We start from the raw sequence: 26,471 nt of genomic DNA, 5'->3' as shown, positions 1-26,471 counted from the left end.
TTTTTTAGTATTTATAATTTGATGAAAATATTAAATTATTAAAAACCTCTTCAACCTTCCGAACTTCCGAAGGATTTCGGTCATCACCATATGATTACTCGAATATATTGTATTTTATATAATAGAAATAAAGATGATGATGAAAATTTGAAAAACTTATTTGAACAAGAACGAATAAATTTTTTCTGCTTTAAAAAATGACCACTCCTTCATTGGCTACTCATCAATTATCTATGAGGCTTCCCTATGAATTGTGTTTGGGAAGGGAAATTCCGGGAGTGAAGAATGCTCAACAAGGAAGAATAACATCAGATGGTTTTGTTTCCTTTGTGATCACTGAAGGGAGACAAGTAAAGATTGTTGATAACGAGACCAAATTGGTTGTTGCAACATTTTATTCACCATCCGATATTAATACTTGTTGTTATTATTCACCTAGTGATAGTGCTGGAGAGATTCTTTGTTGTTTTACAAAGGAAAAGGAATTATTTACTATTGATTTATCTAGTGGTAGAAAATTAAGACATTTTAATCTTGATTATGAAATTAATAATTGTTTGGCTGTTGAAAATCACCTTGTAGTATTAACAAATAATGGTATAGGTCTTATGGATCATGATTTTAATTTTAAATATTTACCTCTTGATAATCCAACTAGTATTTATTATAGCAAAGAAAAGGATTTAATCATTGTAGGATTTGAAAGTGGAAAGATTATATTTTACAAGATATTGAATAATTTATTAGAGAAAGTATTTACTCAACAATTGTGCAATGATAGTATTACAAGTATTTCAATTAATAATATTGGCAAACAACATGATTTTACTCTTCTTGTTGGAACAGAGGCAAACGAACTTGTAATGTTTTATTTTGTTGATTACTTTAAATCATATCAATCTAAGCAATATATTGACTTGAGAGATTATGCTGAACAATTGGTTCAAGTTAAATTAGTTAATATTGACAAGTATTCTTCTCTGATTTTACTACAAGATGGAGGTAGTGTCAAATTACTCATATTCAATTTGAATATTTGGATTTTAACTGATCAACTAGAGTCTAGTTTAGCATGTATAGACATTGAAAATTTGTATTGTAATATCTTGGATGTTCATGTTCATGATTACGTTCAATATAAGTCAAATAACTTGACAAGACTGGAGATTAGTGTATTGACAAATCAATCTATTCATACTATCACAATGAAAAATGACAATACCTTGATAGCCAATCCTTCCTTACAAAAATTATTACATCAATACAGATCTAACATGAACAACTTGTTCGAAGATTTGTACAATAATAATTTAATATCAACATTGGTAGAATATATCGAAGGAACTGTATTAAATCAAGAGGATTTGATATTACCATTCAATAACGATGCTCCAATGAGTACAAGTCAAAGTATTAAACAAAGATTTATCGTCCACGATATTAAGGATATTACTATTTGGATCAAGAATACACAAGAATACGAATTTTCTGAATTGGAAAAAAATTTACAACAATTACTTGAAAATACAAATCGTACAACTCCTCCACTTGTGTTACAGGAATGCAAAAAGGTGTTACAAAAATCAATTCGCAAACTTGAAACCTTATGTTTGCTTATTCAATCAATAATTCATAGAGCTAAGTTAATTGAAAATGTTGGTGATGACTATACTCCTAGCCTAGTAAAATATAAGGAGACTATCACCTTCAAGGTGGAATATGCTAAAACCATGATATGGTTAATTCAAAATGGTTTATTACCAATGACATCTAATATTTACAATTATACCCAATTACAAACCGAGTGGGATCAAAGAAAAGAACAACCATTCCCTATCAACAAGATCAATGTTAGTGAAGATGAATTCAATTCTATTTTGAATATTATGAATCTTACTAGTGTTGACAGCGATATGGTACCTACTCATAATGTTACTAACACTAAAAACTTTTTAATAGAACATATGGCAGAGAAATGCCAAGTAGAATATCCACCAAAAGATTTGAAAAATTTCATTTTACAAATCTATAATAGTAATATTTCACTCCAACTCAAACATTTAATTATATTCTATTTAATTATTGATAATAACCATTCACATTCAAATGGTAATGACGTTTCAATTTTAAATAAGTATGCTAAGGAATTCAACATTCCAGCTCCATATCAACACTTTGCTGTTGGATTATGGCTGTTGGACACTAAACGTACCCAAGACTCAATTCTTAATCAAGCTATTCATTACCTTTCGAACTTATTTATTAACAATAGCGAAAGTTCTTTCAGTGAATTGGATGAATGGGTTTCAAGTATACTCAGTATTTTAATCAAATCTTGCTCATTTAATTCAGCACAGCGTTTGTTAAACATTTTGTCTGATTCAACTACTTCGAACACTTCCGACATGGATATAACCACTTCATCGAAGTATTCAATTGATTCCAATATTCAAGTCTTAATATATTTAACTAATGATATGTATCACTTGGCTTTTGATTATTGCAGAAGTATGGAGGATGAAAGTGAGAAGAGAAGAACATTCTACTGTATGCTTTACTACTCCTTGATTGGAAATTGTTTCATTGATTTGCTTTCTATATTCCCATTTGATGAAATGGAAAGTTTGTGGATTGAACAATATTTGAAGAAAGAGAAGAAGAATGAATTATTGTTAAGCTATTACATTATGAATAGTAATTATATTGATGCCTATCATTTGTCATTGCAATTCAACAATAATAACTTGTTGGCAATTATTGGAAATATTTTACCACCAATTCAAAAGGTTAAATTAGATCAAAATACGGCAGATGTAAAGAAGAATCCACTTTTGAAAATGGGTGGTAGACGTATCAACCAACCAATTTTCTCAAAGAATGGAAATCAATTGAAGGTAATTAACCAATTGACATCATTTAAATCGTGGTTGGATCAAAATGACAAGGCTTCAACGTTTACTATTCCTTCTCTGTTTGATGCAGCCTCTCCTAAATGGATTGGTAAACACAGAAAACACTTGCTACCAAGTGTTGAAAAACAAGATTTACTCTATTTACCTCCAAACAAAATGCAAATACCTGAAAAGATGGTTGATGAAGACGATGAATCCACAACCAGTAGTGAAAGTGAAATGGGTGTGAAACAAACAGTTACCAATGATTACGTTCCTCCTCGTTCACAATATGGCCAAAAGACTGTGAGAGTTTCAAGACCAGCAGAAGAAGATGCTTCGAGTGCCTCCCCTAGTGAAGAAGAGGAAGAACAATCCCTCATGGTCAATCGATTGGATTACAACAAGTTCAAACAGGTAGAAAATCAAGAATTCGATAATAACAAGAAGGACGTGTTTGAATCGTCTGAAGATGAAGAGTTTGATAGTGAAGAATCCTATGACGAGGAAGAGCCAGAGGAATATGTCATTAGTGATTAAGCTTTGCTTATTTTATTTTAGATAAAACTAAATTCAAAAATATATTAAAATCTCTTTGACCTCCATTTAAAATAGTCATTGTATGTGTTTTCTCGTATTGAAGTCCCTTCCATTGTGCAATATTGTTAAATGATTCTTGATAGGAAGTTTGTGAATCTGTATCAACTAGTTCAATTACATAATTGCCATGTTTCATAAATAAAGAATAAATTAATTTGTCACCTCTGCCAATCAACAAATTGGCCTTTGAGGATAGAATTATTTGTTGTGGTATACTCAATGTTGAAAAGGTTGAATAGTCAATTAGTTGGTAATTAACTTGTGTATCAGTATTGGTCCAATACTGTTTCAATCTATCATCTTGGTACATGCAGACAACCAAGAGTGACTTTTGAGCTATTTTAAATGGTAATGTAGTAACGGTACTCAATTTACGTAGGATAATTTTCGCAAAATTGTTGAGCAAATCAACTGATTGGCAATCATGGTTAACATTTTTGGAATAATTAATAATTGGAGAATTGTAAACTGAAGGTTGAAATAGAACATGTTGGAATTTGACCAATTGATTCATTTCTGGATATATTTGATTTAGTTGCCTAGTTTGCTTGAACATTAATTTCCATATAGAGTCGAATTTTGAATTTTCGTGCTCATCCATAAAAACTATATGAATCAAATCCCACTCTACTCCCAAATCAAAAAGTTCAATTACCATATATGTATTATATAACTCATTAATAAAGTAATAAATATTGTTAATTTCATTTCTAATTCCATTTTCTCTAAAAACTAATATGGTAACTAGATTTTCATTCTCAATAACTTTTAAATTCTTAAATGTATCATAATTGAATGAGTTGAAATAGTCCTTTTGGAAATCAATGGAAAATTTGGAATTTCTAAAATTTATATTACAATTCAATTTGAAAGCATTCTTTTCATAGACATACATAGATTTAACATTATTATTTACACAATTATATTGACTTCTATATTTCAAACAATTTGATTTTGAAATTTTTTGCAAATCCATTACTAGATTATTAGTTTGACAAATTAGTGAATTATATAAATTTGTACATTTCATCAAAGATTCATCACTATCTTTAGGTTTACAATATAATTCCAATTCCTTTTTCATTTCATTAATCTTGTTACAATTATTATAACAAGAATCCGATCGTTGAATATTTAAATTACAAACCAATTCAATTTGTGCCTCTTCATCCATTATACTTGTACTGAATGTATTCTTATTCACACTATTACTATTGGAATTTACATTTTTCGTATTGACAGAATCAATATTCGTCGTATCAATTATATTACCATCCAATTGTTGTTTGTTACCCTTCTTACTAGTAGCGTTATCTAGAATATTATCTAGAATATTATCAGCATCGGATTTATCCTCTATTTGCTGCTGCTGTTCTTGTTCAATTTGTTCCTTGATAATGTTTTTAATTGTGGACGGATCATCCTCACTGATAAACTCGCTTTTAATTCGATTATTGGTTGTACTTTCATTACTCTTCACTGTACTATGAAACTTGAGCATGACATAAATTAAATAAATAAATAGCAACAAGGCTCCGAATAGAATTAATCTATTCATTATAAAGGAAAGTTTTTGTTTGTTATTATTACTATTAGTATAGTCTAATGTTCTCGGTGAGGATGTTGATTTTCGTTCAAAATTATTTCCTCCTCCTCCTCCTACAATACTATGTATTGTCCCATTTGTTGTTATTATTGTTGTTGTTGTATTCTTTACATTATTTCGCATGGATGATGTTGAAGATTTTACTTCATTTTCCGACTCGAAATGATGATTCAGCTGCTGATGATTCAGCATTTTTTTTGTAGAGAACTTTCATCACACTCATCATGAACCATTCGAAACTTTACTAAACAATTTGAATTCGAATGGATAATAAAAAGAACGAATTGGCCAGGGAATGAAGGTGCTACCTTTGAGTTTATTAAAACAAGTTTGCAGTTGGAGCACCAATGTTTTCTGGATAGTAAGTTCCCTCCCTTAGTGTGATATTAATTCTCCCACTCAATCCGTCCATATCCAGTTTGTGGTGATTGGTTGATGGAATAATTCTTTTAACACAGTGATAGAACATTCGTTGAGTGGCTCCAAAGATGAGAATATCTCCAGATTTCAATTGAAGATCGATGGCTTCCGTTCCATATTCTAATTTTCCAGTGGTTTCATTGATAGTATTGAGTTTGTAACTGAATATAGAATCATTGCCTAAAGACATGGATACCACAGGACTTACTATTAAATGTTGCTCCTCTGGGGTTAATCCACTAATTCTATCTCTGTGCCATCCTAGCTTTCCCTTATTGGTATAGTAGCATAGTTGAGCTATACGGAAATCATCTTGATAGTCTTGTAATATTTTGCAATGTTCTTTGGCTACTTTCATGGCTGCTCCACAAATAATGTCGGCAAATTTAGAGTTGAATTGTTCGAATGGAATGTCGAGGAAACACTTTTGAAAGGTTGTTTCATCGGTAGGAAATTCAGTTCCAGTTATGCCCTCCTCATTTCCTCTCAATGCACTGAGGCAGTAATTAATTAAATCTTGTTGGAGGTTTGGATGATTTCTAAAAGTCTTGATGAGAACAATGCCACTGTTCGATATCACTTCGACATCTTCCTTTTTGAAAGTTATTGGCATGTCCTTATATGTAATAGTGGTGGTTGTTGAATTATTTTCAGTTGGCTTGGTCGATTTAAACATAGAACTTGTCTTGGTAACATCCTTCTTGTTGCCACTGCTACTACCACTGGTGGAAGCAGTACTGGATGACGACACTTTCTCAGATCTAAAGTTGAAGTTCTTGCTCATTGTTTTTTTTTTCTTACTTGTTGATAGAGATTTCAAAGTGCACTCAATGACTTTATTTCAACTACAAAGGTGAACCTTGAGGTAAAAATAAAGTTGTTTTCTGTATGAAGGTTGTTGTAGGTTATAATTGTCGTGGATATTAAATGGTCTTGATGGTTTTAATTTAGAATTGAAGTTCAAGTTAACAAAATACTAGGGTGTTTATTTAAGTGAGATAATGTCAGATTCAGAAAGTTTTCTATATCCTGAAGGTTGATTAAATTGATAATCTTGAACTAGTGAGGTGTCATCTCCAATCTTTTCAAAAACAAAAGCTCTGTACAAATAGATGGCAGTCCATTGATCTTCTGTCATACCTTCCAATTTGAGTTCTGGTTTAACATTTACCTTAGTTTCTTGATTACTGCCATACTTTTGATAAAAATCATGGAAATTCAAATGTTCAACAAGGGACAAATTATGTTCCTTGGCCAAATCAATGAAATGTTTTGGAGGAACAAGATATTCAGCACATCTATCAACAGCATCTACTAATTGGAAATCATAACGATTACCAAATGTTTGAGGGAATGATTTTTCACTAGTGCAATGGAAAGTTGCTTCGAACACCTCATTCTTAAGAGTAAGGCCTTGAGCTGCCCTTAACATTTTTACAAGAACATAGGCATCTGACGTTGTGACAATAAATTTACCACCAATTTTCAATCTCTCAGAAACGTTTCTCAAGAGAGTTCTAGCATGCTCTTCAGCATCAAACATGTAGTGAACAGCAAATTGACAACTGACAGCATCGAAGAGCAGTCCTCTAGGTAAAGCTGATTCAATTGATCTCTAAAAAGTTCAAAATAATAAATAAATCAAAATACATACCCTTCCTACATCAGCATGAACTAGAGACATTGGAAATTTAAATTGTGTTGAATTTTCATTATATCTGTTAATACAATCTACAAGAGATGAAAGAGCAATATCTACACCAACATAATTCTTGATATTACGAAAGTGATATTTAAATAAATCACCTCCCTTTCCGCAACTAATATCCAAAACTGTTGATTGTGTTGGTACGTATTTATGGATCAATACTCCTTTAACCCAATTGTTGAAATTTCTTAACGGTTTAATAGGTGATTTGTTTCTAGTGTCTCTATCTTGATTAGTTCTACTATTATACATTTCTTCTGCTGATGGAAGTGGTGCATTGCTTGGTGCAGCAAGTTGTGGTCGATAAATATTTTCACTTCCTGATGATGATTTAGTCTTTTCTTGATTTTGACTCAGACGTTTTGGATATTTGTGTTGTTTCTTAGAGGAGGATGATGATGATGATCCACCATAACTACCTCCGCCACCATTATTTGATGATGAAGGCCGAAAATTAATGTAATTTCCTTGTTGGTTGTTGCTCATTTTTTCTTATTAATTTTATTAATATCAAAATTGAAACAATTCTTCATCATCAATTAATTGAAGATGTTGTTTCTCTACTAGTATTTTTGAAATGTTTCATTTGGCCATGCTCATATAGTTTCAATATTTCCTTCTATGTGTGGTGTATTGAAAATCAATTGATAAAACTTGTCCATTAAAGCTTTTTTGGTCCAATTAATACTCTGTTCAATTTTAATATAGTTCTTGTGGAAATAACAGTCGGTTTATGATGGTGATGGTCGTCCGATTGATATTGTTCAACACAAATAGCAGTATCCGATAGTAAATTTTCAAATTTTCCTTCAAATATAAAATTGTCGATTTTCACCATTGGTCTATCAGTGTCCATCCCAATAATTGAATACTTTTCAAATTTTAAATTTTCAATTAAATTAAAATCCGGAATGTCGAACACCAAGTGAATGTCATCATATTCATCCGATGAATTATCATCAACTTGTTGCATTTTTTAATAAATTCTTTTTTTTAGAATAATAATTAACATGGAAAATTAATAATTTATAAATTCGAATGTTCAACTCCATCAATATCGTCTTCAATGGAAGTGGATGTTAGAGAGAATGAATGCTCATCAATATCTCCAATATTAGGTATTCCAGAGTTTTGATGAGCGTGACGAGAATTAATTCTTGCACTTTTCATATCAAAACTTTCGGGGGAGAGATTTGTAATGTACGTATCCATTAGACCAATACCTTTAACCTTGTTATCCCTTCTTATTGTAAAATATTGTTTCAATTCATTTTTCAATAAGCTATATGTTTTTGGAGTGATTTGGACTTGTGATTCAATTCCTGAACTTTCCATTCTTGAGGCAAGATTGACATTATCTCCAAAAACATCATAAACTGGTTTTCTGTTACCAACAATACCTGCTACTAAATCTCCCGAATTAACACCAACTCTTACAGAAATAACTTGTCCAAAATTGTTGCAATGATCTGGAAATCTAAGTCTCAATTCGGCATGTCTCTCATTAAATTCATGCATTAATTTTTGCATTTCAATAGCAGCCTCAACAATATTATTCGCATGGTCAGTACTGTCATCCAGTCCAGTTGCACACATATAATTGTCACCCATTGTTTTAATCTTTTCAATTCTGTATTTGCTTAACAGATGATTGTCGAACATTGAAATAATTTCATCCAAAATCATCACCAATTCATTACTTTCCATTTGTCTAGATATTTCTGTAAAACCAACAATATCACAAAACAAAACACTGGCACAAGTGTGGTGATGGTGAATAGTTCTTTCTCCTGACTCTAACATATTTACAACTTTTTCTGGGTAAAGAGTCAACTGAAACTCTCTTGCAGTCATGACAGCTGTTAAATCTCTTAAAAATGCAACGAATGATCTCTTGTTGTTGAGTTCGTGCTTAACCTCAGCCACCTTAATTTCTAGTGGGAATTCTTTGCCATTTCCAACTCTTCTTCCAATGACTTGCTTAACTTTGTCAATGACTGATTTTTCTCTTTTACCAATAATATACTCAGTCACAAATTTGTCATGCACCTTTCCTGTTGCCTCTGGCATTAGAATTTTAACATTATTTTCGAGTACCTCTGTTTTACTAATCATCCAAGTCTCTTCGGCTGCATGATTAAATAATGTAATTCTACAATCTTGGTCTATACCAATGATAGGAATAGAAGAAAGTCCTGTAACATTTTGATACATGACGTCTAGGGTGTTAAGTTTGAATTCACTTGTAAGATCCTTGATAAAACAAATATAGACAGGTTTTCCAGAACTTTGAAGCTCAGAAGAGGTGACTGATATGGATATTGGAATTTTGTCACCATATTGTGTTAATCCCAACGTTACTCTCTTAATCTTTGGTCTGTTCTTTTTCTTATATTTTCTAAGAATCTTTTCATGAAATTTTCTGTATTCTTTAGGAATGAATATTGAAATGCTTGTAATGGTTTCTGGATCATCCACTCTGAATAGTTGCTTAAAGGGTTCGTTCATCACAATAATATTCCCGTCCAAATCTGTGATTACTGTTGCTATTGGATTATAAAGAAGCATTTGAATGAGAATATCGCTATTGTCACCAATTTCCAATCTAGTTAAATCCTCTGGACTAATGGTGCTTTTAACCTGTTTTTTAAGTTCCTTATTGTATTCATTCATTTTCTGTGTTTCAGGAAGAATAATTTCCTCATTAATTCCGCCCCATTGTGAAAGAGACGAAAAAGAATTGGTCACTTCAATTGAATGTGAGGTCCCTGAATTGTTATTTTCAACAATAGCAACAGGTACAATAGGATTAGTGACTGATCCTCTTCTGTTTGAATTAAAAGCTGCAAAAGCATTCGGTGGAATATGCCTATATCTATTAGGAGTAGATACTCTGTCAATACTCGGTAAAGAATTGCTCTCCGTTTGAATGGGATAAAGAGTTGGAGTGTGTGAAGGAAATGTGAAATGAGTTGGAGAGGCAGTATTGGAGGCAGAATTGACATTATTTGGACTTGAAACACTATTAAACCCAGAAATTGTTTGAGGGTGAATTGGAGGCAATGAAGTAGAGGTGACAGTAGGTGGGGTGGAAACAGAAGGAACAGGAGGAGTGGAACAACTTCCACTATTAAAAGGACTTATCGTGGTTCCTGTTGGAGTGTTGGAATAGCTTAATGTAGGAGGGGAAGGAGACTGATTATTTCCAATAGAACTTACGATACTTGGATTACTTGTTGTAAAAATGTGGGTATTATCGACTAATTGTTCAATAGATTTTGGTGAGCTTAGAGCATCTGATGTATTGTCGGGCGATGGAGTTCTTGCTACACCTGGACTGAACCTTAGTAATGATATTGCAGATTCATGAGCTTGAAGTTTTATATTACTTGTTGTGATAACTGATGGCTGAATAGATGCCATTGATGTTGTATCAAAATTATTATTGTTTGAATAAGGGATGTTATTGCATGAACCAGAGTTGGCATTCTGTACAGCAGAAGTTGCTGTTGATATTGTACCTCCATGAATGCTTCTCGTGAATGAAGATGACCGAGAACCATTCGCTCCATGTCTTGGAAATTTAAATTGATTCATTGAAGGTGATATATTATTATTCATTGAAGATGTTGGAGAGGTATTAACAGTGGTGGCACTATTGGCCACATTGTTTGATGAGGAAAAATTTGTAGGTGAAGCATTCAAGTCGCTTTTAAGGTTTGGAGTTGAATTGGCTCTCTTGGCAACAACCACCACTCTACTCTCTCGAGGGGTGTGGTTTACCGAAGATGATGATGTTTCAGAGCCTGATGAGGGGTACCGAGTTGAGAGTGCTGAACCCATTATTGTATTTGTAATTCATTAATTTACTCTACTACTATATTACTGTTACTCTATCAATGTTCTTTAATAGTATATAATATAAAAGCCAGCAAACTAGCTTGTTTGTCTGTTGTTTTTTATACTATTATAATGTCGTCAACTGCAGCCTAATTGTGTAATGATAAAATAAATGGCGCACTAAAAGTTCCCTCCACTTGTGAATTAAATACTATCACAACAATTAAGCGTTTTTATTTTGATATTTTAATGAAAGAAATCGAAGAATTTTGAACCGATGTTTGTACAGAAAATGGCTAACTTATTTGGTACTTTTAAGACCCAGATAAGTTAATTCTGAAACATCTGTAACATTTAGTATTCATTGTAACGCTCACAGACGTTTTTTGTCTTTTAATAAGATCGTCCCTTCAACAAAGAAATAACAGGATTACAAGGACGATTTTAATGTGGTAGAAAGGTCTTCATCATTTGTCCTATTCATTGATGATGAAATATCTGAAGATGTTTCATTCATTCCAAATTCTTGAGCGGCTGTGTTTTTAACAATATCTGACATGGCATCAGAGAATTCGTCACAAACATCAGCAATAACCTCCTTCAAAATATCCTCTCCAATTCTTTTAATTTTTTAAACTGGAAAAAGTATTAAGAATTACTTACACTTGCATTAAAGTATCAATAGATAAATCGTGAGGTCTACAAAACGCTTCAAAATATTTCTTGTTTCTTCTTTTGAATTTTTGAATAGTTTTGATAGTTTCTACACCAAGCCCATCATATGTCCCCTCCTCGCCCACCTCCTCTGTTGTACTTGTACTTGTCTCACTATTCATTGTGCTGTCCAATAAATAATTCTTATTCGTAAATCTCTTTCGTATCGACTGTTCGTCCTGTTCTAATTGAGTTAATAGCTTTAGAATTTCGTCATACTTGTCGTTTTGTTGATTCTTTTTTTCAATCAGTTTGATTTCTTGATGAGCTCGTTTCTTGTTTGCCAAGTGTTCTTCTCTTACAAGCTCGTTGAGGAGGTCATTAAGAACCATCTCTTCCAATTGATCGTATTGAGGATTATTCGAATGATTTGAAATTGAAGAAATTGATGGCTGTTCAGAATTGTTATTTGTGGTGTTGCTTTTTGTTGGACTTGTCCTGTTGATGGGTTGAGTTTGATTGGAAATAAGGGATTTTTCGGAAGGTTTGGATTGTACACTGTTTGATTGATTCACAATTACTGGCTGAGAAACTTCTCTCTTAGGTGATATTTTTGGTGATGGAGGTTGTTGGATGGAATTCGTGGAAGAATTCTGATTTTTAGGTGAAGAACTTGCTGAAGCAGGTTGAGATTTCTTAGGTGTTGTTGATTGAGATTCATTTGAATGATATGATTCTGAAGGATCATTCGAAATATTACTAATATCCAAATTGGTTTCAATAATTTCTTCATGATATTCCTCTTCTTGAGAATTGTCAATGTTTGATTCGTCTTCAGAATTTTCCTGTTCCCTTTCTGCTGTGCTGATATTACTTTCGTTAGAGACAGTTTTTGAAATATTTTGTTTTGGGCTCGATTTTTTAGCATCCTTCTTTGGAGTAATAGGTTTCTTCTTTAATAATAAGGAAGTTGACTTGTTTTGCTCCTTTCTTAGGTCCTTAAATTGTTTTTCAGAAGTTGGCTTTTTAACTTGACCTTTTTCAAACTTTTTCTGCATTGATATGGTTGGCTTTAGTAGTCTCTCGGAGATTGTCACCTGTTTTCCTTCTGTTGGTGATTTCTTCACCTTTTCATTAGGCGAGGGCGACTTGTCTTTCAATGCAGATTTATTTGTTGCAGCTACTGGTGGTTGAACTCGCTTACTATTGGGTGACACTGTTTTTGGAGTTGTTGTGCTGGATCTGTTGGGAGTATTTACATGTTGTTGATGATTAGAGTTTGGTGTTGGATTATTCTTAGTTTGAGAAGGAGCTGTATTTTGATTCGTTGAGACATTTCTAGAAAGATGTGATGTATATTCCTGATTACTAGTTGCTGGTGTGGTTGAATAAGAGGAGAATTTTGGAGGAGGAGATGAAGATGGTTGATTATTAGATATTACAGGTTGCTGTTGTATGAAAGGAGGTTGTTGATAAAGTGTCGGAGAGGGTTGTTGCTTTGGTGAAACACTCACAAATTGTTGCACCAACTCGGGATGAGTGGTTGTGATACCAGCCAGACACTTCTTTACATCCTCCCTCGCCACCTGCTGAACAAAGAGCATGAAATCTTCTCTGCTCTGAGGGAATTGAAACATTTTTTTGTACATGTTTTGGCGCCATTTGCAAATCATTTTTCTTTCCCGCCACAGTTTAAAATAATAACTATTCTATATGACAATGATTGAATTGGAAAGATTATTGGTAGCAATGAAGTTATCTTTCTAAATATGTTAAATAACAAATAGCATGCTAACAGCGCACACCTAACAAAAACAACTTGCCAGTGCAGTTGGTTGTTAACAACTTTGTCAAATCTCAGTTCGTCAATCATTGTTCCTCAATAACAGAATAACCGACGAATTCATACTTGTAAAAAAACACCAAACCTGTTCATGTTAACAACAGGTTCATCAACACCCCCAAAACCACCACACTCTAAATTATCATCCTTCACATCATTCATAAAAAACAATGACCACAACAACCACAACTGCCACGGATGCAGGTTCTTCGAAATCTAACTTTTCACTCTTTGTGCCCTCACTCAGCCATGCATCCTTATTAGTACCCAATCAGAGTTTTATAAAACATCCCATTCTTCGTTCCGATTCGGCTGTATCAAGTTCTCGATTTTTAAACAACTCTACTAACATTAAGCAATATCCATTTGGTGGACCTCAGATGGAAATTGTCTATGAGGGTACAAGGAAATTTTGTGGATCACCATTAACGATACGGCCATCAAGAATACTGATTGAGGAATTGAGTGGAGAAGGAATTCCAAATGCAGAGGATTTCTTTTCAACTGCCAATGAAAGTATTATTTCACCTCTCAATTTTATTTTGAAACATTATGAAACTAGAATGGAACAATATGATCGATTCTATTATATCATGTTGATACTATTTATTTTCTTATTCATTTTCACTTTTTTCATTGGAGGTTTCATATTTGTCTTTTTAATTTACATTGCACCACTACTAAAGATGAGATATATGAGGCGATATGATAAGAATGTAAAAACGAGGATAAGGAAAATGTTGGAGAAGGAAAATGAAAAATTATTGAAATATGGATTGGAGTGGGTGGTTTATTATAAATTCAAACAAACTGTTTCAAATTCGATCATGGTGGGGCATTGGATGGAGGTAACGATCGTCCAAGATGTCACTCTGAGGCTCATTAGACTTGGTTCTCAAGTAACATCGGAGGATTATCAAGACTTTCTTCATGTTCCACCAACACCAACAACCTTAACACCAACCAATTTGGATTCTTTTTACACTTATTCACCTCACGGCGCATCTGCTGCAAGGATTTTAACTGTGGATGCTTTTACAAATGTTCCTGCAACGGCATATAGATTGGGCACTGCAACCATGACTAAATCAGCTCAAGATCTTCATAAATCCCCTCCAAAAACCAATGTTGTCACACCAGCGAACGGTGATGAAGATGTTGAAGATAGACCTAAAAGTTCTACACTCTTTACAAGAAGTACTTCTCCTTTTTCAGGAACAGAGCAGAGTAATGATGTTGTTACACCATTTGTGGCAACTGTTGTTGATGAGGAAGAGCAAGAGGAGGAAGAAAAATCACAAAACCATTATTCGAGTAGTGATGCTGTAACTCCTGTAACTCCCTTTAGTACTGAAGACGTTTCAAATGTTGACTTGATTGACTAGTGATTGAGATTAGAAATATTCACATTTACACAGGTGAATTATGGAATTTTCAAAAATATTGGTTAACACATTAAGAACTAACAATCGTTCACTCGGCGAGGCAAGGTTTCTGACCTCCATTAAAGATATTAGATACGAAATCATCCCACTAAAGTGGCAAAACTAAACGTATGCAATAGAATGAATCACCTTAATAATAAGTGTCAACCAGCAAACTATTATCATTGTGCACAACAATAAAATAAGTAAAATAAGTGGCAACTAGGTTCATAACTTTAGCAGAATAGATAGAAAAAAATCCGCTACCATATCAGATTTTACTGATTCTCAATGTTCTGTCATTTCCTTAATTAAGGGATTTCCTATTTTGAATTAATTTTTTGAAAATATTTAACAGTTAAAAAAATATACACTCAGATAATGCACTCAACGAATACTAGTACCAACTACTCATTTGCATTTCCATCGAATAGTGTTACCTTCTCTTCCCTAAGTTCTCATAAACCTCCAACTACAACATCAAACTCGTCATCAGTTTCATCCTCTGAAGATGTCATCTCTGTGGAGCTTACAGAGAATGTCATTAGTCTGAGGCCAGTTCCAAAACCTCCGTCATCTTCTTCATCATCAAGTATTCCACAATCTTCCTCTAATGAACACCATGTAAATAACAACACTGATGGTATACCTGGCTCCTATTCAGCTCTCAGAGTGAATGAGTCATCAAACAGAAGCAGTAGCTCTTCCCTGCCTCGAGTGAGAAGACCCGATTCAATCATGTTGGAACTGATGGACATGGTAATGACTGATGAAATTGAAGAAATTCCACTCCACAACGATCTTGAATCCAACTCTGCAAATTCCACTCCCAAAAAGAAAACCAGAGAACTCGCTCCACAACAACAATCGAAACATTCTGGTGGTGGACTCTCAGGGTTCTTTAGGAGAAAATTGTTAAAGGAACAAAGTGCTGGTCCACTCAATATTTCCAACTCTTCGATTTTATCACAATCTCCAAGTGCAGTGGATTATTCATCACCTGTATCGAATGCATCCTCAACGAGGAATCTCATTCCCTCCTCACCAATGCCATCCCCACTCAATCTTCACGATTCTCCTAGGAATCAAGGAAGTTCATCTCCAACAAGCAACCCAAAGAGACAAAGTCCACAACAAGTTAAGCAACTCAAAAGAAAGCAGAAATGGGATGATAAGATTAAGAGAATGAGACAGGAAATTAACTCTTTTGGATTTCAAAAACAGGATAAGGGCAAATCGAATTCCAATAGTGAAACACCAGAATTGATGTTTGAAAGAGGAAATGGACAATCTCTGGGTGATGTAATGGATGAAAATGATTTACAAGATGACGTTCTCCTCCAGAAACCATCCAAAAACTTTGTTTCCAATTACTTTTCAAGCAAGTTCATGAAAGACAGTAAAAATCCATTCCTTGTCAATAGAACTGTCAATCAGGAACACAAAAAGACACCATTCCTCACAATTGGATTGACCATTGTTCAAATAATAATGTTTGCAGTGAGTGTTGGATTAGGTGGACTTGAGTCCATCTTGGTCAATCCATTAATTGGCCCACCAGAAGCAACTCTTGTGCAATTGGGAGCCAAACAAGGTACTTTGATTATTTCTCCCAATTGGCAAGTCTATAGATTACTCACTCCAATATTTCTTCATGGTGGAATAGTTCACTTGTGCCTCAATATGATGTGGCAAATGTCAGTCATGCTCCCACTTGAACGACATTGGGGATGTATCTTTGTTTGCTTCATTTATCTCATTAGTGGTGTTGGTGGCAATCTATTGAGTGCTCTTTTTCTTCCAGAAATTGTCACAGTTGGAGCCTCAAGTTCTCTATTTGGAATTCTCGGAGGCATTTATGCAGATTTATGGATGAATTGGAGGTACATGCCAAGTCCAAAAAGAGATTTCATTCTAATTACCATTCAAGTTGTCGCTCAGGTAATTGTTGGATTAATTCCTTGGATTGATAATTTTGCTCACGTTGGAGGATTACTTGTTGGTTTCTTATCCACAATGATTTTCATTCCACGAATGAGACATCCAAATCCATATGAAGAACAAGCAGCTCAACAGAAAGATTTGAACAATAAGACACCTCAAAGGAGAAAACTTCTTGGAAATTCTAGTAATGAAGATGGGGAGGAAAACTTGGATTTGGAGAATGGAAAACCCTCCAAGTGGAAGAATTTCTCAAAATCAAAACCTTTCAAACTATTATATGCATGCTCTGCATTCTTTTGCTGTTGCTTCTTTTGTTGTAGTGAAAAAACGAGAAGGGTGGGAAAATTCACATTGTGGGTCAGAATTGTCAGCGCTGGCTTATTGTTCTCCTATTTTGCTATATTTGGAGGGTTGTATTTTACTCAAATGGATTGGACATGTAGGTGGTGTTACTTTATTAATCCTGATTGGGACACTCTTTATGAAATATTTGAGGTTGTCAAGGAAAAGATTCAACAATAAATTATTTGTACTATATGTTAAGAAAATCCAATGATAAGGTTTGGATTAGATATTACCTCACCAATAATAAATAATAAACAACAATTTTGCAAATAGGACTTCAGTAATCAAATAACATAAGTGCCAGAGATTTTGATATGGATTTAACTAATTCCTTGTCAGTTTTTATGAATTGTTTGGAAAAAATTTTGGCAATTTGGAAAGGACATACAATACCTTCAACACTAATATAAAAATCATAATAATGTTCAGTTTTTAATTTAATTATTTCTAAATTAGCTTTATAATTATTATAAATAAAGTCTTCTTTTAATAATATTATGTAGTCTGGAAGGGCATTGATAAAGACAAGCTCAGCATTTATTTCCATTCTTCACTTCCCTCAGAATTAAACATTCACCAATATCTAACTAAATAGAGATAGGTTTTACGTTCTGATATTGTTTGGGAGTTGTTTAAACCAAAATAAATTTAAATTTGGACACGAAAGTAACGGACATTTTGTGATTAGATAAATTTATTGTAAAATTACAAAATTGATTAAAATCATAATAATGAAAATCAATCCAAAAGAAATTTGATGTTGATTTGCTTCGTCTGGTACAATTGGACTTGCATCAACCGAATAAGCATCCAAATCAATTCCTGCCATGTCTCCTTTAGTTGGAATTCCAGCAGCAATCCATGATTTTCTCAAACAAGAATAATGTCTTGAGAAGGCATATCTACATCTAGTAAATAATGAACTATCTTCATCTACATATTGAAGAAAACCCAATCCTCCATAAAAATCACTTCCTAATAATCCTTGATTGTATAGGCAGGTTGTTACATCAATCATTGCTCCTAAACAACTGTCTACACATTTTCCTGGACTATTTGATGAACTCTTACCTCCACATGCACAATAATTATTATAATTACTGTTTTGACAGTAAGCGGATCCAGAACATGGTGTACTTGGTCTTTCTGCACATTTACCAGCAGTAGAGCAGTAGCCAGAATAACATTCGTCATTTGCCTTACAAATTCCATTGATTTCTATTCCGTACCATCTTGTACATTTGTTATTGTAACACCTGACTAGAGCTGATGAACTGTGAGTACAATCAGAATTCAAAACACAACTCTCTCCATAACTAGCGCTCTTTTGACAAGTCATTGTTTTATCACTTGGTGAATTTTGACGACAAATTGTGCCTTCTTCACATACAGATTCTGAATTTGCACAGTTGGCTCCCTTGGGAAGTGTTTCAGTACACAATTGACTTCCATCATTCATTGTTTTACAATACAAGCCACTTTCACAAATCTTGAAAGTTGGAATAATGGAATTGTCTGCAGAAGGATTCGAACAACTTTCACCCTTCTTTGCCTTTACTTTTGGAACACATTTACTCTTGACTGGTTTCCAGGATTCACAACACTTATAACATACATATCCATCTTTGCAATCATACACTGTATTGATGTTGTCATCAACAAAACACTCTTCTCCATCATTTCTCTTCACAACTTTGTACAATTGACACTTATTGTTGATACATTTTGGTCTGACCATATCAACCATGGTTTTTCTATTGGCAGGAACAATATTAAACAAACATTGATTGTCATCGACACAAGAATCACCTGGTAGTCTTAGCATGGGAACACATTTTTGATTGACACAATTCATATAAGCGAAATAACAATCAGATTTTGTTGAACATGTACTACCTTTCTTCTGCTTGTTAATGGTTGTGAAAGATTGGCACTTGTTGTCCAAATTGACAAAAGAAATTGGACAGAAAGCTCTTTCTGGTGGAGATTCGTTTTCTGAAAACAAGAAACTTTCACATGTTTGTTGGAAAGTTTGTGAAGTAAAAAGAAGAAGGAGCACCATCAACAGCAATACCTCTGCCTTTAATGTGAAAAGGGAGAAAATTGGTTTTGCCATTTTTTTCCGAGTGAAATGGAGAGCTCTTTAAAGTGAAAGCACAAAAGGAGTAAAATTTGTTACAACGGTTAACAGTCTCATAAGTTAACAATCTCATTCGTTTCGTACTTCATCAATCATGAACACCATCTATGGTGGAAGACAATTTCATGGTAAGGACATGAAAGGAAAACTAAGCTAGAATCTTACCATTAAACATTCGTTAAAAATTTATTGGATTTCAATGGATGAACAATCCACCAATAAACTAAGAATATTTCGAAAATATTTGTGAGCTTTTGATAGTGGTCTCTTCTCCAATTAGTTTAACTACTCAAAACGCTTTGGATATTGCATTCTATTTTGAAAATAATTCCAAAGTTAAATTATTTTTGATACAATTCAATAATAGAGGATACAATACTGTAAGGTTAGTAGCAGCAATTTTTGTCCCTCGACATACTTTCTTCCAAACTTTTTTTAGCATTTTCAAACTTGGCATCTTTGGACATTTCAAATACTTTGAGATTTCCAAAAGAGTTCAAAGTGAATAATGTTGGAACATGCTTACACAACAGCTCCAAATGTGTTCTCAATTCTTGAACAGAGATTTCCTTAGTATATCGATTTTTCAATTCTTGAACTAGAGTGTTCAAGTCCATTCTGAATTTCTTTTTCATTTTCAAAATACTGAAAAAAATTATAGAGAACTTGAGATATCAATACTACTTACGTAAACATGATTAGTAAAGTTTCTATCACTCGGTCAATTTCAAATTTTTTAGAGAGAATCTTTGCTCTTTCAAATTCTTCTTGCTCTTTTCTGTCATTTTCTTTGAGCATTTCTTCAATAGATTTCTTTGGTTGTTGTGTTTTATCTGTAGAGTTTTCAATTTTTGGTAATGGCTTGGTTGTTGTGATATTCAAGGCTCTGATCTCAATTTGTGGTTCCAAAGATTGTGGTTTTTCTACTGTTACAATTCTCTTCTTCCACATACCAACAATAGTGGCTTTAATCTTTTCAAAGTCATTACTAATATTTACACAAATTTCCTGATTATGATTCAAGTAAATTGTAAACAGTTCAGGAACAATATATTGAATCATCTTTAACGTTTCAACACCAAAAGGTTCTCCACTATTCTTGTATAATTCATTAATTGCAGACAACTTAAAGTCACTGAAACCACGATGAAAATAGGTACCCAAGGTAAACATGAGTTTACCAAAATTTTCATCCAATACTTCCTTCTCCTTCTTGGAAAATTCCTCCTTCTGGGTTATTGGTTTAACAACAGTAACCACAGATGGCACCTCATTTGTAACAATTATGGTTGATGGTTGTACTTCCGTATTGTTGACATTATTTGATTGATCGTTTGTTGTGCTGTTAGTAGTAACTTTACGGACAACTCTCCTCTTTTCTCTTGATCGTACAGGTACTGGTTCAATGACCTCCTCAGACGTTGTTGTACCTGATGGTGGTGATGTTAATTTACTTGTTGAAATGTCGTCTGCTTTTCTTTTGCTCATTTTTTTTAAAATCAATTTTTGAAGAATTATTTAGGCGGGAAAAGTCTAAAGACTAAACTAGTTTAAAACTTTGAACAATTTAATATATTGATGAAATGTTAACAACATAGAATGAAAACATTCTCATCATCAATTCTTTAATTGCATAAAAATTAAAAAACAGATTCCTCCAGGAATCTATTCTTAATTTTGAATAAAAAAATGAGTTCAAATAATCACAATAATAATAATCGTAATAATTATTCTTCGTCATCAAACTCTCGGTATAATAATAATTCATACAACAACAACAATAATTATTCATCATCATCATCGTCATCATCTTCTAGATACAATAATAGAAATGATCGGTATGAAGATAAGAGGTTGTATAGTGATTATGATGTAGGTAATAGTGGTGGTGGAGGATATAAACAACAATCATACAAGCAACGTTCTAATAATTACGCTCCCAAGTTGGATAATTTCTATTTTGCTATGGACAAGACACTTGGTGATTTGGCAAATAATGCGTTCTATCAAGTGCAAATTGTTCCTCTTGAGAATGCTTTCAATGGAAATTATACAAATAGTATTAGCTTGTTTGAATACATTTCCAATTTCCATTTGTACAATTTACACTCTAATTTATTATCTAGGCACGAGGAAATATCTAAAAACTTGAATCCTAAACTTTGTAAATTCTTGGGAATAGTTCCGAGATTGGAGGTTGAATTGGAGAGAAGTCTTTCGATCACATCTCTGAGACAATACCAAAGAGAGTTACTCAAGGAAAAATTAGATATGGATCAAGTTCCAAAACAATCATTCAATAGATGGATGTTGGAGAGAAAAGTTTTGGAAAACAAGGCATTGAGAGAAAATTTCAAATCTGAAACTATTGACTATTTCACTGATCCAATTGTTCCATCCCTCCTTTGTAACAGTGACAAGTATTTAGTTGATCCGAGCAGTGAATCTTTGAGGAGAGAAATACTTGATGACGTACCAATGAAGGCAAACATGTTTCCAAGAAATTTAGAAGAAGCAAGAGTTTCATTGAAATTATACATTGACGCCTCTAGGAAATGTATCAATCAGGACAATATTGGGAAGAGTTTATCTGAGGAGGAGAAATCCAAACTTGTTGAACATTGTTCCAACTATGAAAAGTATCTCAACTCGGCAAATAACATGGACGAAATTATGGAAAAATTGAAAGAAATGAAAGATCTTGTTGGAAAACCATTACAAGAAAAGGTATTCAATGTTGCTGATGATATTTGTAAATTTATTGCCACCAAGAGTAATGAATTGATACACACCTCCATCAAGAATGAATTACTCTTACATTTCAATAGTAGTGAATTAGTATTGGAGAATTTCAATGACTGTAACTCATTGTATGATTTTATTGTAAAATACTTTAACACAAAGAAGGTGAATCAAATTTGTGGAAAAATTAGCAAGAAAGAGGAACCATTCCAAATAATTCTAGAAAATAGAGAAAGGGTGCAAAGATTTTCAAATATACTCACCAGTCACCAATTAAATATGAGCCACTATGAAAAGCTGAAAAAACATTTCCATCACAGATTGAATATCATCTCTGCAAATGATTCAAGAAAAAGAGAAGTTTTACAAGATATTTTCTTCAATAGATCGAACGACTATACAACTTGTGTATTTGACTATTTTGTATATTGCTTACTTTTGAGATATGGAGCCATGTTTGGAGCAGGAGAAAAGAGATTTGAAGGAACAGGTCTGCATGCTGCTTGTCCTGTAGAGGTCTTTGAAACTCTCAATAAGAATATGAATGTAAATTCTGAAAACTTTGCCTCTCCATTGAATTCATACTTTGTAGATTTTTGTTCAGCTTGTGGAGATTTAGATTTTTGGTTTGGTTCGTTGGGAGGATTTTTTGAATTCTTCCCAAAATCTGGATGGTAAGTTTTTTTAAATAATATTAACTCTAATTGAAATAGTTTCGAATCTAATCCTCCATTTAGTGAAGAGTTGATGCAAATGATGGTATCTCATATGGAAAATCTGTTAGCAAACTCTACAGAATCTCTTTCATTCCTAATTGTGGTTCCAAATTGGATGGATGCTCTGAGTTTACAAAGATTGTGCAGTTCTAGTTTCCTCACACATGAACATGTATTGGGAGCTAATGTGCATGCCTATATTACAGGAAGTCAACACAATGAAAAGAATGTCCACAAGAGAAAGTATAATGCTGTGCATGAAACTCACTTTTTTGTTCTGCAAAATGAAAAGGGAAAAACCATCAATCCAATCACATCACAATTTATTGATTACTTCCTCAAATCATTTGCAAGTGATTCATCTCCTCCTCGTTATTCCTCTTATAATAATTCCTCTTCTTATAATAATAGCAAAAATAATAATACCTATTACAATAAAAGATAAAAGGTGTTTGTAACTGATGTTCTGTATGATTGTTTGCTGGAAGAGTATTTTTGCATCAGATCAATCACTTGTTCCAATCAAGTTGACCAAGAGATTATTTCAATATTTTCAAACACGAATTGTAAACATGTTGAAAAACTAATTGTCTTGGTGAGGCCTTGTCACTCTTAATAATTTCCACATGGACACTTGGAATGTTTTGATAATATTCTAGAACTGGCAATAAGTGTTTGTCAGATCTTTCAATTCTTGGCACAAATAATTCTTCAGAATCGCCAATTCTTTGACTCAATTTCAAACCTTTTGAATTTTGCTTGATAAATTCAGCATCCAATGTCATGTGATACGTTTTTCCAGATATTAAATCCACTCGTCTCTTACAAACTCTTTCAATCAAATCCTCCTTTGGGGCATCCAAATAAATATACAAATCAGGTTTAAATTCCAAAAGATTTGCTACATCCACTGATTGAGGCCCTCTGTAGTAAATTATTATATTACTGCACCCTGATGATAATTGATTATTTTCATGAAAATTAATAAATGAATTCAAAAGGTTGGCCATAATCATTGGATTTAAATTGTATTTCAATTTTCCAGAATTTTTAAGTTTTTCAATTTCTTGTTTATGCTCGAGAGGTATGTTGTTGTATTGTGGTGATGATTCGGCAAGAAGGGTGTTTGAATCCAAGAAAATAATATTATCATTCGGAAATGTTTCCCTCAATTTCGTAATTAAATCTGAACAAACACTTGTCTATTATATCATTATTCAATTATTATGATCATGATTAATATTTTACCTTTCCTGTTGCTGGTCTTCCACTTATTGTAATGATTTTACACTTGTTCATTAATGACATTTTTTCTATTTAATTATTATTATTGTACAGTTAATTAAATTATTATTATTTACAAAATTATTGTGTTAGTTTTCCAACTTGATCTATACTAACACCAACAATCTCATCAGTATCAATTCCTAGGTCATCAATAATTTCTGCTGGTTTCTTTTCAGTAGATTCCGAAATCTTATCAATAATTTCTTTAGTTAATCTCTTTCTTAGTCTCCATTCTTTCAGATATCTATCCATACTCTTTAAAGCTTCCTTCTTTTCATCCATTGTACATAGTTTAACTGAACCAGATTGAAGTGATTCTAATTTTTCCTTCTTCTTTTCTAAATCAGCTCTTTCCTTTGCAATTTGAGCAGGTAAATCTTCTGTTTTTGGAGCTTTCAATAACTTAGCTTTCTCGTTTGTAAGTTGTGTGACCTCGGATCTAACTTGTGCTAATTCTTCTTGTAATTCTTTAATTTCTACATCAATTTCCTTTAACTCTTCCTTGCTCAAAACTTCCAACCCTTCTTGATTGATCCACCAAATCTTTGTTTTACCATTTACTTTTACACTCAAATCACCCTTCTTTTCATAATGGTCAACACACTTAGTGGCCATCGCCTTTTTCAATTGACCTTTCGAGTGATCAATAACATTTTGTAAATTGAATGGTCTATTTGTCTTTTTAAATAAATCTAAAACAACTTGTCTTGCTTCCTTTTCATCCTTGATGGTGAGATCCTTCTTTTTAGGTCCAGAAGAGGTTGATGCAGCTTTTTTACCACCTGATGCTTTCTTTTTAGTTTCCTTTGTATCTTTATCTTTTGATTTGGAGGATTTTTTAGTTGATTCCTTCTTGGATGATTTCTTCTTCTTTGAATCTCCTTCATCTTTCTTTTTCTTCTTGGATGATTTTTCTTTAAAATCACCATCATCCTCTTCCGAATCATCAACAAAAGCAGCTACATCATCATCGTCATCATCCGAGTCATCAATTACTTCAACTGGTTCATATTCTTCCTCTTCTTCATCATCAACAACACGTTTACGTTTTGGGGCCATATTTTTTTTGTAGAATTTGATGTTCGAGGAGAGAATTGATTTTATTTTTAAAATTTTTAGAACTGTTGTGTGGAAGTTTAAAATTTCCAGTTTTTACATGATTACTCAGGCACTGAAATGAGGTGTGTTGGATATATCCTCTAATTCATCTTCTTGTGATGATGATATTGGTACTTTTGGAAACAAATCGAGACCTTTCAACTTTTTAGTATAGCCATTTTGGATGCATCCTTCACTTTCTGCATGTTCGTAACAACATGACCAATGTGCTCTAACTTTGGGGATGTGATCTGTACTACTTCCTGAGGGTGCATGTCCACCTCCACATCTCTTACTTCCTGATCCTTTCAATTGGCCAGAATGAAATGAATCCTTATTGAGCCATGTTCTCCTTTTACATTTTCCACCATTCAAAACACATAAAGTACCACAACACGGAAAGACCTTCTGATCATAATAATTTCCAGATCTACTTTTCCATTGAACTGTTATTGGTTCTTCTAAATGATTTCCCTGAATAATTTTTCCATTAATTATGAAATCTAGAGAGTTAGTTTCATTGTGTTTTTCAATAGCTTCTTTGGAACGTTCCATCATGAATTTAGATATATCGCCAAACAATTCCTGACTATTATCCTCATCAATCTTCATTGTAATTTCTTTCATTGAGAAACAATTCTCCACTTTGAGCTGTGGTCCATCATTAATAGAATCAACCATGATGCAAAATTTCACTAATGGTGCCTTGATATATTGTGAACCTTCTCCATCGACCCATTCAATCAAACTATTCACAATTTCAATACACTTCTCTTGTGGAGCAAGATAAAACAACGCTTCAAATACAGTTCCCAAACTGTGGTCATTCAATTGTTCCCTCTTTTCAATGTCATTCTCAAGAATACTGAGATAAATTTCCTCATGCTTGTATTTCAAATAGGAAGCAAGAGTTGAGTTCATGGTGTACCTTTCTCTCTTCATGCTAATATCTCCCAATGGTATTGATTCATCATCAAGTAGTGGTTTTAATTTTTCTGTTATTAAATTGCTCAACTTGGAATCACCAAAGAGAGCAAGCTTTTTGCATTTTGCTTTGGTTGGATCGAGAGCAGTTTTTACATCACAGTTGTGTGCTTTTAATCCGAATATACTTTCCAGCTCTGTGGCAGAAATAGTGGGACCTTTGAGAAGGAGCCTTCTAGAGAACGAAAGCATTTTTTCTAATGATTATTCGAAATAACAATAAAGCAAC

General features: G+C 33.2%; 13 protein-coding genes across 13 annotated transcripts; 4 read left to right on the top strand and 9 right to left on the bottom strand.

The window, feature by feature from the left end:
- Nucleotides 1–197: 197 nt before the first annotated feature.
- On the top strand, nucleotides 198–3,431 carry NAEGRDRAFT_61559 (uncharacterized protein; the record flags this gene model as incomplete). The annotated part of the gene is made up of 1 exon (XM_002683530.1): nucleotides 198–3,431. The coding sequence occupies one exon, from the start codon at nucleotides 198–200 to the stop codon at nucleotides 3,429–3,431; it is 3,234 nt and encodes a 1,077-aa protein (XP_002683576.1).
- A 348-nt stretch (nucleotides 3,432–3,779) lies between these two features.
- Nucleotides 3,780–5,220, bottom strand: NAEGRDRAFT_61558 (uncharacterized protein; the record flags this gene model as incomplete). The annotated part of the gene is made up of 2 exons (XM_002683222.1): nucleotides 3,780–3,827; nucleotides 3,979–5,220. 2 exons carry the CDS (start codon nucleotides 5,218–5,220, stop codon nucleotides 3,780–3,782), a joined length of 1,290 nt encoding a protein of 429 aa, XP_002683268.1.
- A 196-nt stretch (nucleotides 5,221–5,416) lies between these two features.
- Nucleotides 5,417–6,301, bottom strand: NAEGRDRAFT_45239 (uncharacterized protein; the record flags this gene model as incomplete). Its single annotated transcript, XM_002683221.1, has 1 exon — nucleotides 5,417–6,301. The coding sequence occupies one exon, from the start codon at nucleotides 6,299–6,301 to the stop codon at nucleotides 5,417–5,419; it is 885 nt and encodes a 294-aa protein (XP_002683267.1).
- Nucleotides 6,302–6,502: 201 nt separating this feature from the next.
- Nucleotides 6,503–7,477, bottom strand: NAEGRDRAFT_60167 (uncharacterized protein; the record flags this gene model as incomplete). Its single annotated transcript, XM_002683220.1, has 2 exons — nucleotides 6,503–7,132; nucleotides 7,172–7,477. The coding sequence occupies 2 exons, from the start codon at nucleotides 7,475–7,477 to the stop codon at nucleotides 6,503–6,505; spliced, it is 936 nt and encodes a 311-aa protein (XP_002683266.1).
- A 774-nt stretch (nucleotides 7,478–8,251) lies between these two features.
- Nucleotides 8,252–11,068, bottom strand: NAEGRDRAFT_45237 (uncharacterized protein; the record flags this gene model as incomplete). Its single annotated transcript, XM_002683219.1, has 1 exon — nucleotides 8,252–11,068. One exon carries the CDS (start codon nucleotides 11,066–11,068, stop codon nucleotides 8,252–8,254), a length of 2,817 nt encoding a protein of 938 aa, XP_002683265.1.
- Nucleotides 11,069–11,278: 210 nt separating this feature from the next.
- Nucleotides 11,279–13,356, bottom strand: NAEGRDRAFT_77823 (uncharacterized protein; the record flags this gene model as incomplete). Its single annotated transcript, XM_002683218.1, has 2 exons — nucleotides 11,279–11,685; nucleotides 11,729–13,356. The coding sequence occupies 2 exons, from the start codon at nucleotides 13,354–13,356 to the stop codon at nucleotides 11,496–11,498; spliced, it is 1,818 nt and encodes a 605-aa protein (XP_002683264.1). The 3' UTR covers nucleotides 11,279–11,495.
- A 376-nt stretch (nucleotides 13,357–13,732) lies between these two features.
- NAEGRDRAFT_45235 (uncharacterized protein) lies at nucleotides 13,733–14,947 on the top strand (the record flags this gene model as incomplete). The annotated part of the gene is made up of 1 exon (XM_002683529.1): nucleotides 13,733–14,947. The coding sequence occupies one exon, from the start codon at nucleotides 13,733–13,735 to the stop codon at nucleotides 14,945–14,947; it is 1,215 nt and encodes a 404-aa protein (XP_002683575.1).
- Nucleotides 14,948–16,525: 1,578 nt separating this feature from the next.
- On the top strand, nucleotides 16,526–17,029 carry NAEGRDRAFT_3119 (uncharacterized protein; the record flags this gene model as incomplete). The annotated part of the gene is made up of 1 exon (XM_002683528.1): nucleotides 16,526–17,029. A coding segment is annotated over one exon (504 nt), but the record flags the coding sequence as incomplete, so codon positions are not given.
- A 926-nt stretch (nucleotides 17,030–17,955) lies between these two features.
- NAEGRDRAFT_77822 (uncharacterized protein) lies at nucleotides 17,956–19,391 on the bottom strand (the record flags this gene model as incomplete). The annotated part of the gene is made up of 1 exon (XM_002683217.1): nucleotides 17,956–19,391. One exon carries the CDS (start codon nucleotides 19,389–19,391, stop codon nucleotides 17,970–17,972), a length of 1,422 nt encoding a protein of 473 aa, XP_002683263.1. The 3' UTR covers nucleotides 17,956–17,969.
- A 305-nt stretch (nucleotides 19,392–19,696) lies between these two features.
- Nucleotides 19,697–20,903, bottom strand: NAEGRDRAFT_61550 (uncharacterized protein; the record flags this gene model as incomplete). Its single annotated transcript, XM_002683216.1, has 3 exons — nucleotides 19,697–19,728; nucleotides 19,834–20,060; nucleotides 20,104–20,903. The coding sequence occupies 3 exons, from the start codon at nucleotides 20,901–20,903 to the stop codon at nucleotides 19,697–19,699; spliced, it is 1,059 nt and encodes a 352-aa protein (XP_002683262.1).
- A 201-nt stretch (nucleotides 20,904–21,104) lies between these two features.
- NAEGRDRAFT_56544 (phosphorylated carboxy-terminal domain interacting factor) lies at nucleotides 21,105–23,332 on the top strand (the record flags this gene model as incomplete). Its single annotated transcript, XM_002683527.1, has 2 exons — nucleotides 21,105–22,831; nucleotides 22,871–23,332. 2 exons carry the CDS (start codon nucleotides 21,105–21,107, stop codon nucleotides 23,316–23,318), a joined length of 2,175 nt encoding a protein of 724 aa, XP_002683573.1. The 3' UTR covers nucleotides 23,319–23,332.
- A 924-nt stretch (nucleotides 23,333–24,256) lies between these two features.
- On the bottom strand, nucleotides 24,257–24,886 carry NAEGRDRAFT_3930 (uncharacterized protein; the record flags this gene model as incomplete). Its single annotated transcript, XM_002683215.1, has 1 exon — nucleotides 24,257–24,886. A coding segment is annotated over one exon (630 nt), but the record flags the coding sequence as incomplete, so codon positions are not given.
- Nucleotides 24,887–25,324: 438 nt separating this feature from the next.
- Nucleotides 25,325–26,434, bottom strand: NAEGRDRAFT_61547 (uncharacterized protein; the record flags this gene model as incomplete). The annotated part of the gene is made up of 1 exon (XM_002683214.1): nucleotides 25,325–26,434. One exon carries the CDS (start codon nucleotides 26,432–26,434, stop codon nucleotides 25,325–25,327), a length of 1,110 nt encoding a protein of 369 aa, XP_002683260.1.
- Nucleotides 26,435–26,471: the final 37 nt, after the last annotated feature.

Source organism: Naegleria gruberi, assembly GCF_000004985.1.
Source record: "Naegleria gruberi genomic scaffold NAEGRscaffold_1, whole genome shotgun sequence".
Taxonomy (NCBI): Eukaryota; Heterolobosea; class Eutetramitea; order Acrasida; family Naegleriidae; genus Naegleria; species Naegleria gruberi.
The sequence above is the reverse complement of the archived record's forward strand: the minus strand, read 5'-3'. Positions and strand labels throughout refer to the sequence as shown.